Source organism: Hippopotamus amphibius, chromosome 8, assembly GCF_030028045.1.
Source record: "Hippopotamus amphibius kiboko isolate mHipAmp2 chromosome 8, mHipAmp2.hap2, whole genome shotgun sequence".
NCBI classification, from domain to species: Eukaryota; Metazoa; Chordata; class Mammalia; order Artiodactyla; family Hippopotamidae; genus Hippopotamus; species Hippopotamus amphibius.
Window position 1 is genome coordinate 19,563,170 of NC_080193.1, and position 12,880 is coordinate 19,576,049.

Below are 12,880 nucleotides of genomic sequence, written 5' to 3' on the forward strand. Positions count from 1 at the left end.
TTAGTAGTGTTTCCTGTTTAAATTGTTTTTTTCTAATTGCACGTGTTTTCCAATCTCTTTTTAGAAGCCCTAGACAATAATAAACACAGCATGTCCCATTCATAACCCCTTTTATTTTTTGAGATGTACGCATATGCATCAGCCAGCACTGGGGTACAGGGTGGGGTGGGGGCGGAGGGAATCCTTCCCATCCTCCTGAAATGGTAGCAGCAGGGAGTCTTCTGCATCAGTGCCTTTGGCTGCGTTCCTGCAAGTCTCCCTTCAGGAACCTCACGATGGCCATGGCGGCAGGCTGTCTTTTTTGAGAGTCTAGTGGAGAGTCACTTTGAGGTGGAATCATCCTAATAGATTTAACCAAACTGGTTTGGTAGAAACATTTTTGTGATAAGAATCGCAAGATCATGTAGTCTATGTAATATTTAATCCCAGCCAGCTAAAATTTTCTGCACCACATGTAGTGCTCGGGCGAGGAGGTGTGGAGGACAGCTGTGTCAGCATCTACGAGACTGGGGATTTTCGTTTGCTTTTGACAAAGAGAATTTCATCAAACAATTCGTACTTCTTTAGTTAATTTTGTCAAGCCTTCAGAAAGTCTGAATTGCTAGGATTGGCCGCTGCAGCTTCTCAGAGGACGGTACCAAGGGGAAAAGGTGGGGCGAGTCGGAGGGGAGGAGAGGTGAGAGGAAAGCCAATTTCACCGCCCAAGTCGCGGCGGCGCCTCTCCCGGGGCACCGGCAGAGGGCGTGCTCGACCCGCGCCCGCTCCCACCGCTTTCTGGGCACGTGACCGAGGTCCAGCCTTCTCGCTTTACGGCCCGTCGCCTGCGGCGGCGGCAGCGGTTACCATGGAGACGGGGCTTGGGTGGCAACCGTAACTAGGGAGCCTGTGGAGAAGAAAGCGGCGGCAGCTGGAGGCCGGGAGGTGGACGAGGGGTTCACCCGGCGAGACCACCCCGGCCTTTGAGGACCAGGGTGGGCGCGCTCTGTGAGTCAGGGGCGGGGGCCTCTCGGGGGGCGCTTCCCCCACCTGGGCCCAACCTGGGGCAGCTCCAGGGAGACCTGAGCTGGAGGAAGAGGCTACGCCTAGGCTTTGTGCACCGCCCCCCCCCTCCCCAAAGCACACACCTGCTCCCCCCTCACCCACCATGAAGAGTTTGGCAAAGTTTGGCAGTCGGAAGAGGCTCTGTACTAAGAGCCCTAGACTTGAAATCTTAGCAATGATTTTTCAGGTGGCGAAACAGCATTGGTGAGATCTGCTTCTTACTCGCTGTTTGATCTTGAATAAGTCACTTTGCCTCTCAGAGCCTCAGACTCTTAAGTTTGCTGTAAGGAATAAACGAGTGAATAGGTTAGAAGGCTTTTAAACTTTCTAAACAATTGCTACCATTTCTCAAGCACTCTGTGCTGCAACTCGAGCATTCTACATGTCATCTCGTCTAATCGTCACAACACCCCCAGAATTTAGGGTTATCATTTTTATTTTTCCTGTGAGCAAATTTGGACTCTGAGGGATAAAGTGACTTGGCCAAGGTTACAGAGCAACTGAGTGGTGGAACCGGGATTCAGTGCCAGGAGAGGCTGGCTGGAAAGCCAACAGTTTTAACCACTAAGCTACCTGCTTCTTCCTTTATTCATATGATTAGAATTGTTGCTAATGCCTGGGCTGTCATTTTGCTGTCTGTGGGAATGTGATATATTTAAAGTGAGTTAGAGTGTTCTAAAATTATTCCTAGAAAGATGAGGCCCCAGGGGGTCAATATTTTTAAAGATTTGAAACAGGCTTTCCCAGGAGCAGGGCATTCTTTTTATTCCCACGGAAAGGAACAGAGCCAGTATTGCACATTTCATTGATAGGTTTGTGGACCAGGAAATCCAAATGGGAAACAGAGGGCCCTGCTGATGATTTTACTCAAAATTTCTCTAGAGAAAACTCCAGAGAGAAGAATGTCAGATGCAGAGGAAAACCCACTGGAAGAAACGGAAGAATATGGAGAAACAGACACGGAAGAAGGAGAAGAAGAAGAATATCCAGATGATGAAGGGCTAGAAAATATGCAACAGGAATTAAAAGAAGATAACACATTAGCATGGAGAGAGTCTCAGGAGGAGGGGGAGGAGGAAGGGGAAGAGGAGGAGGAGGTTGGGGGGGAGGAGAGGGAGGAAGGAGAGGAGGGAGAGGAAGGGGAGGGGGAGGAGGAAGGGGAAGAAGAGGAAGAAGGAGAAGGGAAGGGAGAGGAGGAGGGCGAAGAATTTGAGAAGGAGGAGGAGGCTGTCAGAGAAGTGGAGGAAAAGGCTGCAGAAGCACTGGAGGAGGCGGCTGCAGGAGCACAGGAAGAAACCACAGGGAAGCCCCAAGAAATCACCAAGTCCACCATGAGTCTGGAGAGAATTACACCGACTGATTCCCAATCAGCCTTGTCAGGAGCACGCCCGGTAAGTAGGAATTGACATTCATTCATTCGTTTGTTCATTCATTCATCCCTAATCATTGATTGAATGTTTGTTACCCACTTCCCTGCCAGGCTCTGGGGATATAAAGCCAAGACACAATCCATTCTCTTAAGGAGCTCTAGGGTATATAAGGAGGCAAACATTATAAAACTAAGTGCAGCGACTGAGACATGCATAGGAGATATGTATCTATATAAAGGCCGACTTAACTCAGCTTGGAGGATGGTCAGGGAAAGCTTCCTGGAGGAAGTGTGTACCAGAGCTGACTTAAAGGGCAGGGGTTAGCTGGAGTGTGCTTGTCTAAACAGAGTCAGCCTGTAGAACTCAGCTCTGGTCCAAGGAGAAGTGACTGTGTGACTCTGGTGGTTTTGGAGGCCACCAGTGCCACTTAGAAGAATAATTTTGCTGTTGTGGGTCTGCTAGTAGGCAGAGAATAAACCTGACACACCTACAATTCATGTTATTTGAGTACAAAATGTCCCAACCTCCTTTTTTTTTAAAAAGCACTTCATAATTCTGATGTGAGGCTAACATTAAGACTGGCTGATTAGGAAAAGAAAGGAAACTAAATGAGGGCATGTAACAGCTTGCACTGTATTTAGAATCACAATCTCCTTTTTATTTCTTTTTTAAGAAAACCTATAGTGGTAGCGAGTCAAAGCATTCATTACAATCAGAGCCTTTGGAAACACTCGAACTTCCAAAAAGTGTGGTCTCACAATTAGAGTTTCTTGATTTGGATAAAACCACTTCTGGGGAACAACAGTTTAGTTCCCCTGAAAGGCAGCCTTCCGGAGAGCTTGGGGAGAGAACCGACCAGAGGCCCCAGGATGACTTGGAACAAGAAAGGAGAGACCTGGAAACAGAAGGGAGAGACTTGGAGCTGGAAAAGAGAGAAAAGAGGAAAGAAAAAAGAGTATCATACATAAATGAGAAAAACGAAAAAGAATTCCAGCCCAAAGCAAGGATCCTGAAGGCCTCACTTGTCTCCACCACCACCGAGGACATTTTGTTCCAAAAGGATGACAGTGCCAACGTGTATCCCTTGGTAAGTATAACATGCTTTTAAATTTCCCCTGGTGCTTTTGAGAGTATTGTGAAATACGGGAATTTCATGCATATGGGAAAAAAATAGCACCAGAAAGATTCTTTTTAAGCTAATCATAGACTTGTATCTGTTTAAAGTTCAGTTCAGAGCTCTGGCTGGACATGTGTGACAGTACGTGGACATGAATGCTGCATCTGGGTTCAATAGTGTTGCTCTGCAGGCAGGAAATTCTGCATGTGGTTTATCTGTTGCATAGGGTGCTGTTTTTCTTGTGGGAGTCTCAACATTGATCTCTCCCCTTTCCCCTCTCTCTTCTCTCTTCATCTCTCTCTCTCTCTCTCCCCCTCCCTTCCCCCTCTCTCTCCCACATCATAACACTCCTCTTCCATTCCACCAATTCCTTCCTTTTTCCTCCTCTCCTCACCTCTTCTTCCCTAACTGGCTTGATCCATTTACCAGCTTCTAAATCCGCAGCAGGTTCCTAAAACTACCCATCCCAAGATAGATCGATAAGCGAAAGATCTGGAGAAAGTGAAAGCCACCGGGAAAAGCATCAGGCAGCCCAAAGGCATCTTTGCTGCCGCTGACAGTGTTCCAGGGACCTGCCAACTGCGAGGAATAAAAATATTATCATTTGCCAAGAGAAGGAAGAGGAGGGTTTTTTTTTACCCTTCTTCCTCCATCTGCTACTCTCTGAGAATTGTTTCCTAGGATTCATCTCCCCCCCACCAACCCCCCGCCCCCCACTGTAGATTCATGCCTTTGGAAGATTTGTAAGTGATAGTGTGTACTTAATGCAGTTCCTAACACAGAGTGAGCACTTGACAAGTGTTAACAACTAGGTGGTGGTGGTGGTGGTGGTGGTAGAAGGACGCCGAGGGGGAAGTGCTGAGAACCGACAGCTTCCTTTCTGTAGATCTGGCCAATTTTGAGCAATGGAGTTAGAGGTTCAAAGCTTGCAATTGCTCAGTCTAAAAGAAAGAATAATTGACTTTACTTATTTATTTATTTGGCTGCACTGCGAGGCATGTGGGATCTTAGTTCCCTGACGAGGGATTGAGCCCAAGCCCCCTGCAGTGGAAGCACGGAGTCCTAACCATTGGACCTCCAGGGAAGTCCCAAGAATAATTGAGTTTTAGAGCCCATGGAGACGTTTGTCTTGTTTAGCCAACTAACCAGAAATTGGGTAACATCACTAATGAGAGCAAGCGATCTTTGTGTCAGGGCCCCAGCTACCTCAGCTTGACAAAAGCAACTGCACAGATTTGGGTCCTCTGTTAGCCTTGGGCTCACTGCAGAACCAAACTTTCCTGGGCCGTCTCTCTTTGCAGGTTTGCCAGCTCTTTGGGTGGGCCTTCTTTCTTTTTCCTTTCCTTTCACCTTTATCATTTTTTCTTTTTGTTAAAATGGATAAGTGCTCTTTATTAAAAATATATATATATGCAAAGGCAAAGATTCCTTTCCTGGAACACACTCGTACCCCAATCCCATTTTCCTGAGGTGACTACTGTTGCAGTTTGGTATAACTGTGTATCTTTCCAGATGTTTCTTGATGCATATACAAACATGTATCTGCAGGCGCGCACACACACACACACACACACACACACACACACACACACACACACACACACACACACACATTTAGTTTGTGTTTTTAGTTTTGGGGTTTTTTTGTTGTTTGTTTTTTACCAGTGAGATATTCTGCGTTTCTGCAAAATGTTTTTGCATTTAATATGCTTTAGAGGATTTTTTATATCCGTGCATGTATATCCACTTCCTCATTTTAAATTCAGCTGTGCCCCATTGATGGGCATTTCTGCTGTTTCTGATTTCTTGCTGTCACCAAAGGTGCTTCAGTGAGTGTGCTTCTTCATCTCCGTGCCCACAGCATCCTCCTTTTCCTTTGGGGTCTCCTGCCTTATCCCAAAGGCCTGTGATAACTCTCAGCACTCATGGTAAATAGGCCTAACCATGGATGTCATCTCCAGCCAACAAACAAGGTATCATGTGTTTATGAGAAGGAATCATGTGATTATCAAATACGGTGAACTCTGGTTTTGACGATAAAGTTTTGTTTCCCAGATGACCGTGTTTTAGAAGGAGATTGATGTAAGAGGTGGCTGTCTCCATGATCATTTGCCATGAATGTTAAAACTAGTGCAAAAATGTGATGAGTGTTAGTACTGTGTGATTTCGGTTAATGTGAGGGCTGCTCGAGTAAGGAGGTTCTGTGACTACTGAGTGAAGTCGGCCTAGTGTTGACCTTGGAGGAGTTGTTTTACCTGGAGACTGGAATCTGGTTAAGACTGTTTTCTTTTCATAACTAATTTGTTAAATCTCAAATTAAATTTCCAGGATGACTATAATGCCTTTTAGAATTAGCAGTTTTTCAAAAGAACCATCTCACTTGAAGAAATTGGCTTTTAAGAACCAGCTAGATATTAAATAGTTCCATTCCTAGAAGTTTGCAGCTTGAGACAATTATGATTCCGTAATTCTACCACTCACACCCACGCAATAAAAGACCTAAATATAAATATAAATTACAGTGAATGAGCAGATGGAATGAGGAGAGAATGGGGAATGAAGTGTGTAGGAGAGAGAAATTGGCCACGTTGGCCACTCTGTCTGTCTCGGGAGAAATATATGGTACATCATTTAACCTTAAGTATTGTTCAAAGATCGGAAACTCACCATATTTCATTTCTTTTTTTTTTTTTTCCGGCCACGCAGCATGCAGGATCTTAGTTCCCCTACTAGGGATCGAACCTGAGCACCCTGCAGTGGCAGTGCAGAGTCATAACCACTGGACCACCAGGGAAGTCCCATCACTAGATTTCATTTCTGTGCTCCAATATAATTCACTGATTGTTGGTAACTAATCACTTAGCCTTCACTTTAAACACTCTACCACGTTGGCCTTGGTTAATCTATTTGTTTATTTATTTATTTATTATGTATTGGTTCTTCGTTGCTGTCTGTGGGCTTTCTCTAGTTGTGGAGACCAGGGGGCTACTCTTCGTTGTGGTGCAGTGGCTTCTCTTGTTGCAGAGCACGGGCTCTAGGCACGCGGGCTTCAGTAGTTGCAGCACACGGGCTCAGTAGTTGTGGCTCGCAGGCTTAGTTGCTCCCCGGCGTGTGGGATCTTCCCAGACCAGGGCTCGAACCCGTGTCCCCTGCATGGGCAAGTGGATTCTTAATCACTGCGCCACCAGGGAAGTCCCAGCCTTGGTTAATCTTTTAAATAGACTTTAATTTGGGGGGCCAGTTTTAGATTTATAGAAAAATTGAGTGAAAAACACAGAGAATTCCCACATACTCCCTTGTGCCTCCTCCACCCCTGGTCTCCTCTATTATTAACATCCTGCACGAGTGCAGCTCATTTGTCACAGTTGATGAACCAAGATGGATGCACTAGAATTACCTAAAGTCCATAACTTACCTTAGGGTTCACTCCATGTTGTACATTCTGTGGGGTTTGACAAATATATAATGACATGTATCTAGCATTCCTGTTTCACACAGAGTGGTTTCACTGCCCTAAACATCTCCTGTGCCATACCTGTTCATCTCTCCCTCCCTCTTACCGCCCCCCACCCCCAGCCCCTGGCAATCATTCATTTTTTATTGTCTCTGTAGTTCTGCCTTTTCCGGAATGTCATGTAGCTGGATTCATGCAGTATGTAGCCTTTTCAGGCTGGCTTCTTTCACTTAGCAACATGTATTTAAGGTTCCTCCATGTTTTTCCATGGCTTGCCAGCTCATTTCTTTTTATTACTGAATAATATTCCATTGCATGAATATACCACAGTCTATCTATAATTTTCGTAAGAGACATTGAATACAAAAATATGCATAAACAAGCTACTATCGAATTGAAAGCAGTAGTCAGATTTATAGTACCTATTATTTTTCATTTCATGAAATTTTTATTTTGGACTTGTTCCTGGCAATGTGGAATTTTTAATCCTCCTAAGGGAATTTCATCTCTTTATCCTTCCAGGGAAAATCTTGTATAAGGAACAAATTCCCAGGCTGAATAATTGCCTTTCTTATGAAGTTACTTAGTGACTTTATTATAACTTGTCCATTCTACATACTCTCAGTAAATTGAATTTCACAACATTAAGTGCTCACTGTGTGGTACTGAGCTGGGTCTAGGCTGCGGGGAGTAGATGAATAGGAAGTTGTTTCTATTTACTGTTGAGGACTTTCTTTTCTCTTCTTTCTTTCTTTCTTTCTTTTTTTTTTTTTAAAGAAAACGTCTTTATTGAAATATAACACACAACCAGAAAGCACACACACCAAGTGTAGAACTCATTGAATTCTTACACAGTAAACACACCTGTGTAAGCACCACCAGCTTTTCTTTTTTTTTTTAATCCTTCCAATTTCTTTTCTTTTTTAATTGAGATATAATTCACATACCATAAAATCCACCCTCCTAACTTTTTCTTAAAAGATTGTGGTAAAAGGCATATAGTGTAAAATTTACCATCTTAACGATTTTTACGTGTGAAAGTTCAGTGGTATTAAGTACCTTCACGTGGTTGTGCAACTGTCATCATCACCTGTCCCCATAACTCTCTTCACCTTGTGAAGCACACGTGGTACTACAAACACCAGCTGCCCTTCCCCCACCCGGTCCTGGCTATTGCCCTTCTACTTTCTGTCTCTGTGAATTTGACTGCTCTGGGCATCTCCTGTAAGTGCAGCCGTTCGGTTCATAGCTGTCTTTTGGTGACTGGTGTGTTTTCTTACATAATGTTCTTGAGGTGCATCCACGTCAGAGCATGTGTCAGAATCTCTGTCCCTTTGGAGGCTGAATCGTATTCACGTTTTGTTTTTCCATTCATCCATCGATGGAGGCTGGGGTTGCCTCCACCTTTTGGCTGCTGTGAAATAGGCTGCTGTGAACACGAGTGTGCATATATCTCTTTGAGACCCTGTTTTCTGTTCTTTTGGGTATATACCCAGAAGCGTAATTGCTGGATTATATGGTAATTGTATTTTCAGTTTTTGGAGGAACCGCCATAGTGTTTTCCGCAGCAGCTGCACCATTTCACACTCCTACCAGCAATGCACAAGAGTCCCAGTTTCTCCATGTCCTTGTAAAAGTCACCCTTTTAAAATTAAAAAAGAAATTTTAAATTTAGTTTTTATTGAAATACAGTTGATTTGCAGTGTTGTGTTAGTTTCAGGTGTACAGCAAAGTGATTCAGAGAGATATATATATATATACTTTTTCAGATTCTTTTCCCTTATAGGTTATTGGAGAATATTGAGTATAGTTCCCTGTGCTATATAGTAGTGCCTTGTTGGTTATCTATTTTATATATAGACTGTGTATACTTTAATCCCAAACTCCTAGTTTATCCCTTCCCCAGCTTATCCCACTTTCCCCTCTCGTAACCATAAGTATATTCTCTATGTCTGTGAGCATTTACCCTTTTAAAGTGTACGACTGATTGGTTTCTTAGCCCATTCACAAGGTTATGCAACCATTGCCAGTATCTTAATTGTAAAACATTCCCATCATCCCAGAAAGGAACCCATAGGCAGTAAGCAGTCACTTACTCCCCACTCCCCCTCCCCTCACCCCCTGGCAACCACTGATCTACTTTCTGTCTCTATGGATTTGCCTATTTTGTTTTGTTTCGTTTTTTTAATTTGATTTTTGGCAGCGTTAGGTCGGGTCTTAGTTGCCCGGGATCTTTTGTTACGGTGCGCGGGCTTAGTTGCCCGGCGGCATGTGGGATCTTAGTTCCCAGACCAGGGATGGAACCTGCGTCCCCTGCGTTGGAAGGCGGGTTCTTAACCACTGGACCACTAGGGAAGTCCAGATTTGCCTGTTCTGGACGTTTCATATAGATGGGGTTATATACTACGCGGTCCTTTGCATCTGGCTCCTTTCATTTAGCATCACGTTTTCAGGGGCCATCCACGCTGTGGCATGCTCTTGAGGACTTCTCAAGGTGATGTCTCCTTATTGGCCGATGACGGGAGTCCTTCTCCTTCAGGACTTGGGCCGTGAGCGCCCGGCATCACCGCTCTGGGCTCGCGCACCAAGAAGTCTTGGTGGTTTCACCTTTGTCTTCCAGACCATGACCTGGTCGTTTGGATGGAACAGTTCCCTTCCTGTTTACTACGTTCGAGATGGAAACCAGAGAGTTCTTCTGTACGCCAGTGCTCACACCGCGGTCATCTACAATGTCCTCAAGAATGACCAGCACCATCTTCAGGTTTGCAGGGTTTTCTTAGTTCAAGTGAGATAGGTTGTCTTTAATGTGAATACAGCACTTTGGTTTTTATTTCAGGGGCCAGCTTCATCCCATCTCAGTCATATTTTCCTTCCTCTCTGCTGAACCGTAGCAAATTCTGTCCTTAGAAACACATTTTATTGTGCATTGTCTCTCTCATTCTAATCAGAAGCAATTTACAAAGAGCAGGTGACTTTAATTGTATAGTAACTAGAGTCTAAAGCATCTGTATTTTTTACATTTCTATAAAAATGTGGTCAGGAGAGAGCATGTTGTTTCCACGGGACTACGGTGAGACTCAAAGGGCAGCTCTTCAGTGGGGATTCAGACCTAATTAACACTCAGACTCCTTTCCAGGGCTCAAAAGGCATTTTTTTTTTTTAGAGTAATGAGTTAAGTTTTATTTGGGGCAAAATGAGGACTGCAGCCTGGGAGACAGCATCCCAGATAGCTCTGAGAAACTGCTACCAAGGGGCAGGGGGGAAGGTCAGTATATATGTGACTTTGGGTGAAGGGGGAGGACATGCAATTGAGAGTGTACTTTTTAGCAGAAGGTTTCTGCTAGTCACGAGGTACAGTCGCCACCATGAAGAATTTTAGTGCTTTTCTAGATATGAGGAAATGCAAGAATTGAGCTCATAAAATCAGCTCCTGAAAATATCTGACTATCTGAAGACCCGTTCTGCCAGTTTTTCCCAGAGCACAGAGGGCCTCATGTCAGCTCTCCACCCTGAACTCCTTTCAGGGGGGTGTTGAAAGTCAGCAGCTGCAGCAGCACAGGATTTAATCCTTGTAGAGGCGGATGTCAGATGCCAGTGGTGAGTGCCAGTTGTCGTTGACAGGGCCCCTCAAAGGGCTTTGATCCTCCCACTCATGCTGAGAAGTGGGTGTTAATATCCCCATTTCACAGGAGAGGAAACTGAGGCTCAGGGGGATTTAGGTGACTTGCCCAAGGCTGTGCTAGCAGATGGTGAAGCCAGGTCTTACATCCAGGTCTCTTGACTTGAAAGTATTAAGTAGGTCAGTTGTCCTCCTGTCTCTCCTCCCTCCAGCACTTGGCTTTATTTACACCCCGCTCTGGGCCTCCCCGAGTGCCCCACATGCCTGCCTTCCCCACGCCACTCTGCTTCCTATGTTCCGGACGTTTTTGACCCCTTTTGTTGTCATCACTTACCTGTCCAAATGTCACGTTTTCCTGGTGTCCGACTTTGCGCTAGTTAACCTGGTAAACAGTTCCACGTTACCTTTTTTCAGTTGACGTGTATTTTAGTAGGGACCTTCCTTAGTCAACGCCTGGATGAGAAACTTCACAAAGTATCTTCCAAGAGCTCAGCCAGTACTCAGCGTCGTGCCAGAGATCCAGGGCATGGGGGTGCAACCTAAGGAATTTGCTTTCTAGAAGCCCTGAAATACACACACAGTCAGCAGGCAGCCCTACTCGGAGCTCAGCTGAGTGTGTAGCACAGAGGTGGCAGCAGGGGGAGAAGGGACAGGGTGGGGGGCGGGGGCGGAGGGGCTGAGACGTGGGGAGCGGCCAGGCCAGCGCGCAGCCTCCCCGGAGTCGGGGGGCTGGGAGCGGCCTTGGCCGTTCCTTCATTCACTCACTTGTTCCGTATGCATTTATCACGACCACTGTGTTTCAGGTGATGGGTCTGTGGTCAGGAGCAAAACAGATCTGGTCCCCCCTCGTGGAGAGACAGACGTTAAACAAGTAAACACACAAACACGTAACTAAAGATTGTAGCCGTTGCTAGAAAGGAAATGTGAAGACGCTCTAAGAGGGAACAGTCAGGGAGAGAGGAGACTTCCTCTGGATCGGACGGGCGGGGAATGGACGAGGGCTGCCGGCCCTGAGACCTCAGGCTGAGCGTGAGCCAGCCCGGGCCTTTCCCGGGGCAGAGCATCCCAGACAGAGAGAGCCCCGGGTTTCTGACCTCGTGTGCGGGGCCCAGAGAGGAGGCCACAGCGAGTGAGGGGTGAGGCGGACGGAGGGAAACAGGGGCTGTTTTCCTGGCTGCCGTCTCATTTGTGTTTCCAGAAGCTTCCTCTGTTTTGTGGGGAAGATTGTAGGCGGATATGAGTGACAGCAGAGGCCAGTGAGGAGGCTTCGGCTCCAGAGCTGCTCTGTGACCGGAGTGGGCAGCTGTGGGGAAATGAGGCCGGCAGGGAGGTTTGAGGGGGCTGGAGGTGGGGGGGACCCGGACATTCATTCTCAACCAGGGTTCGGAGCCGGGTGCACGCCTCAACCCCCAGGAAGCCACTGTTCTCGCAGGGAGTGTAGCTTATCCTGCTAGTGTTTTGAGGGAAAGCTTGAAAACCTCTGGCTGTAGAGAAGCACCAGGGAAGGTGGGCGGGAGTAAGATTATCAGTCAGTGGCATCTGGAAAGGGAGCTCAGGTCTGTCTCTGAGGCCCCCGCCTTTCCTGCAGGTGCCAGGGCTGGGCCGCACCCCCCGCGTCTCAGAGCATCTTCTCTCCACGTCTGTCTGCAGGGCCACCCCAATGTCATCTCCTGCCTCTGCATCAGCGAAGACAGGCGCTGGGTCGCCACGGCGGACAAAGGGCCTGACTGCCTGATAATCATATGGGACTCCTTCACAGGGTAGGCGCACCGCAGCCACTTCCCCCTCGTTTTTGTGCAGAATCTGCCACCGTGACCCGCAAAAGATGAGTCATGCTGGTCTGGGGATGCAGAAGCCGGTGCTGGGATGCAGGGCCAGGGGCGAGGTTCTCAGGGGAGGTTGTCTTCTTTGGTGGATTTCCTGTGGATGATTCCTGGCTCTTTTAGCCCAGAAACTTGGTTTGCTGGTGGCCCTGGGGCAGACTGGGCTGAGGGATGCTAACTCACCCTCACCCAGCTGCAGGCCCAGAGACGTTACCTGACTTTCACCATCTGCAAAAAAAAAAAAAAAAAAAGAGGAGAATCATACTGGCTTAGTTTCCCTGGGCTGCTGTAAGAAATTACCCCCACACTGGCTGGCTTAAAATCACAGAAATTAATATTCTCACAGTTCACAAGGCCAGAGGTCTGAAATTGGGGTGTCTGCGGGGAGCTCCTGGGGGCCTGAGAGAGAATCTGTCCTGTGCTCCCCTTCTGCTTTGGGTAGTTGCTGGCATCCTA

General features: G+C 46.6%; 1 protein-coding gene across 1 annotated transcript in view; it reads left to right on the forward strand.

Moving 5' to 3' along the window:
- Nucleotides 1-1,722: 1,722 nt before the first annotated feature.
- The window catches only part of CFAP251 (cilia and flagella associated protein 251), a 68,254-nt gene continuing 57,096 nt past the window's right edge, over nt 1,723-12,880 (forward strand). The window contains exons 1-5 of the mRNA XM_057746271.1: nt 1,723-2,138; nt 2,229-2,432; nt 3,085-3,498; nt 9,603-9,743; nt 12,252-12,361. Of these exons, the coding sequence (XP_057602254.1) occupies nt 1,899-2,138; nt 2,229-2,432; nt 3,085-3,498; nt 9,603-9,743; nt 12,252-12,361 (1,109 nt within the window). The 5' untranslated portion in view covers nt 1,723-1,898. The remainder of the gene's footprint in view (nt 2,139-2,228; nt 2,433-3,084; nt 3,499-9,602; nt 9,744-12,251; nt 12,362-12,880) is intronic.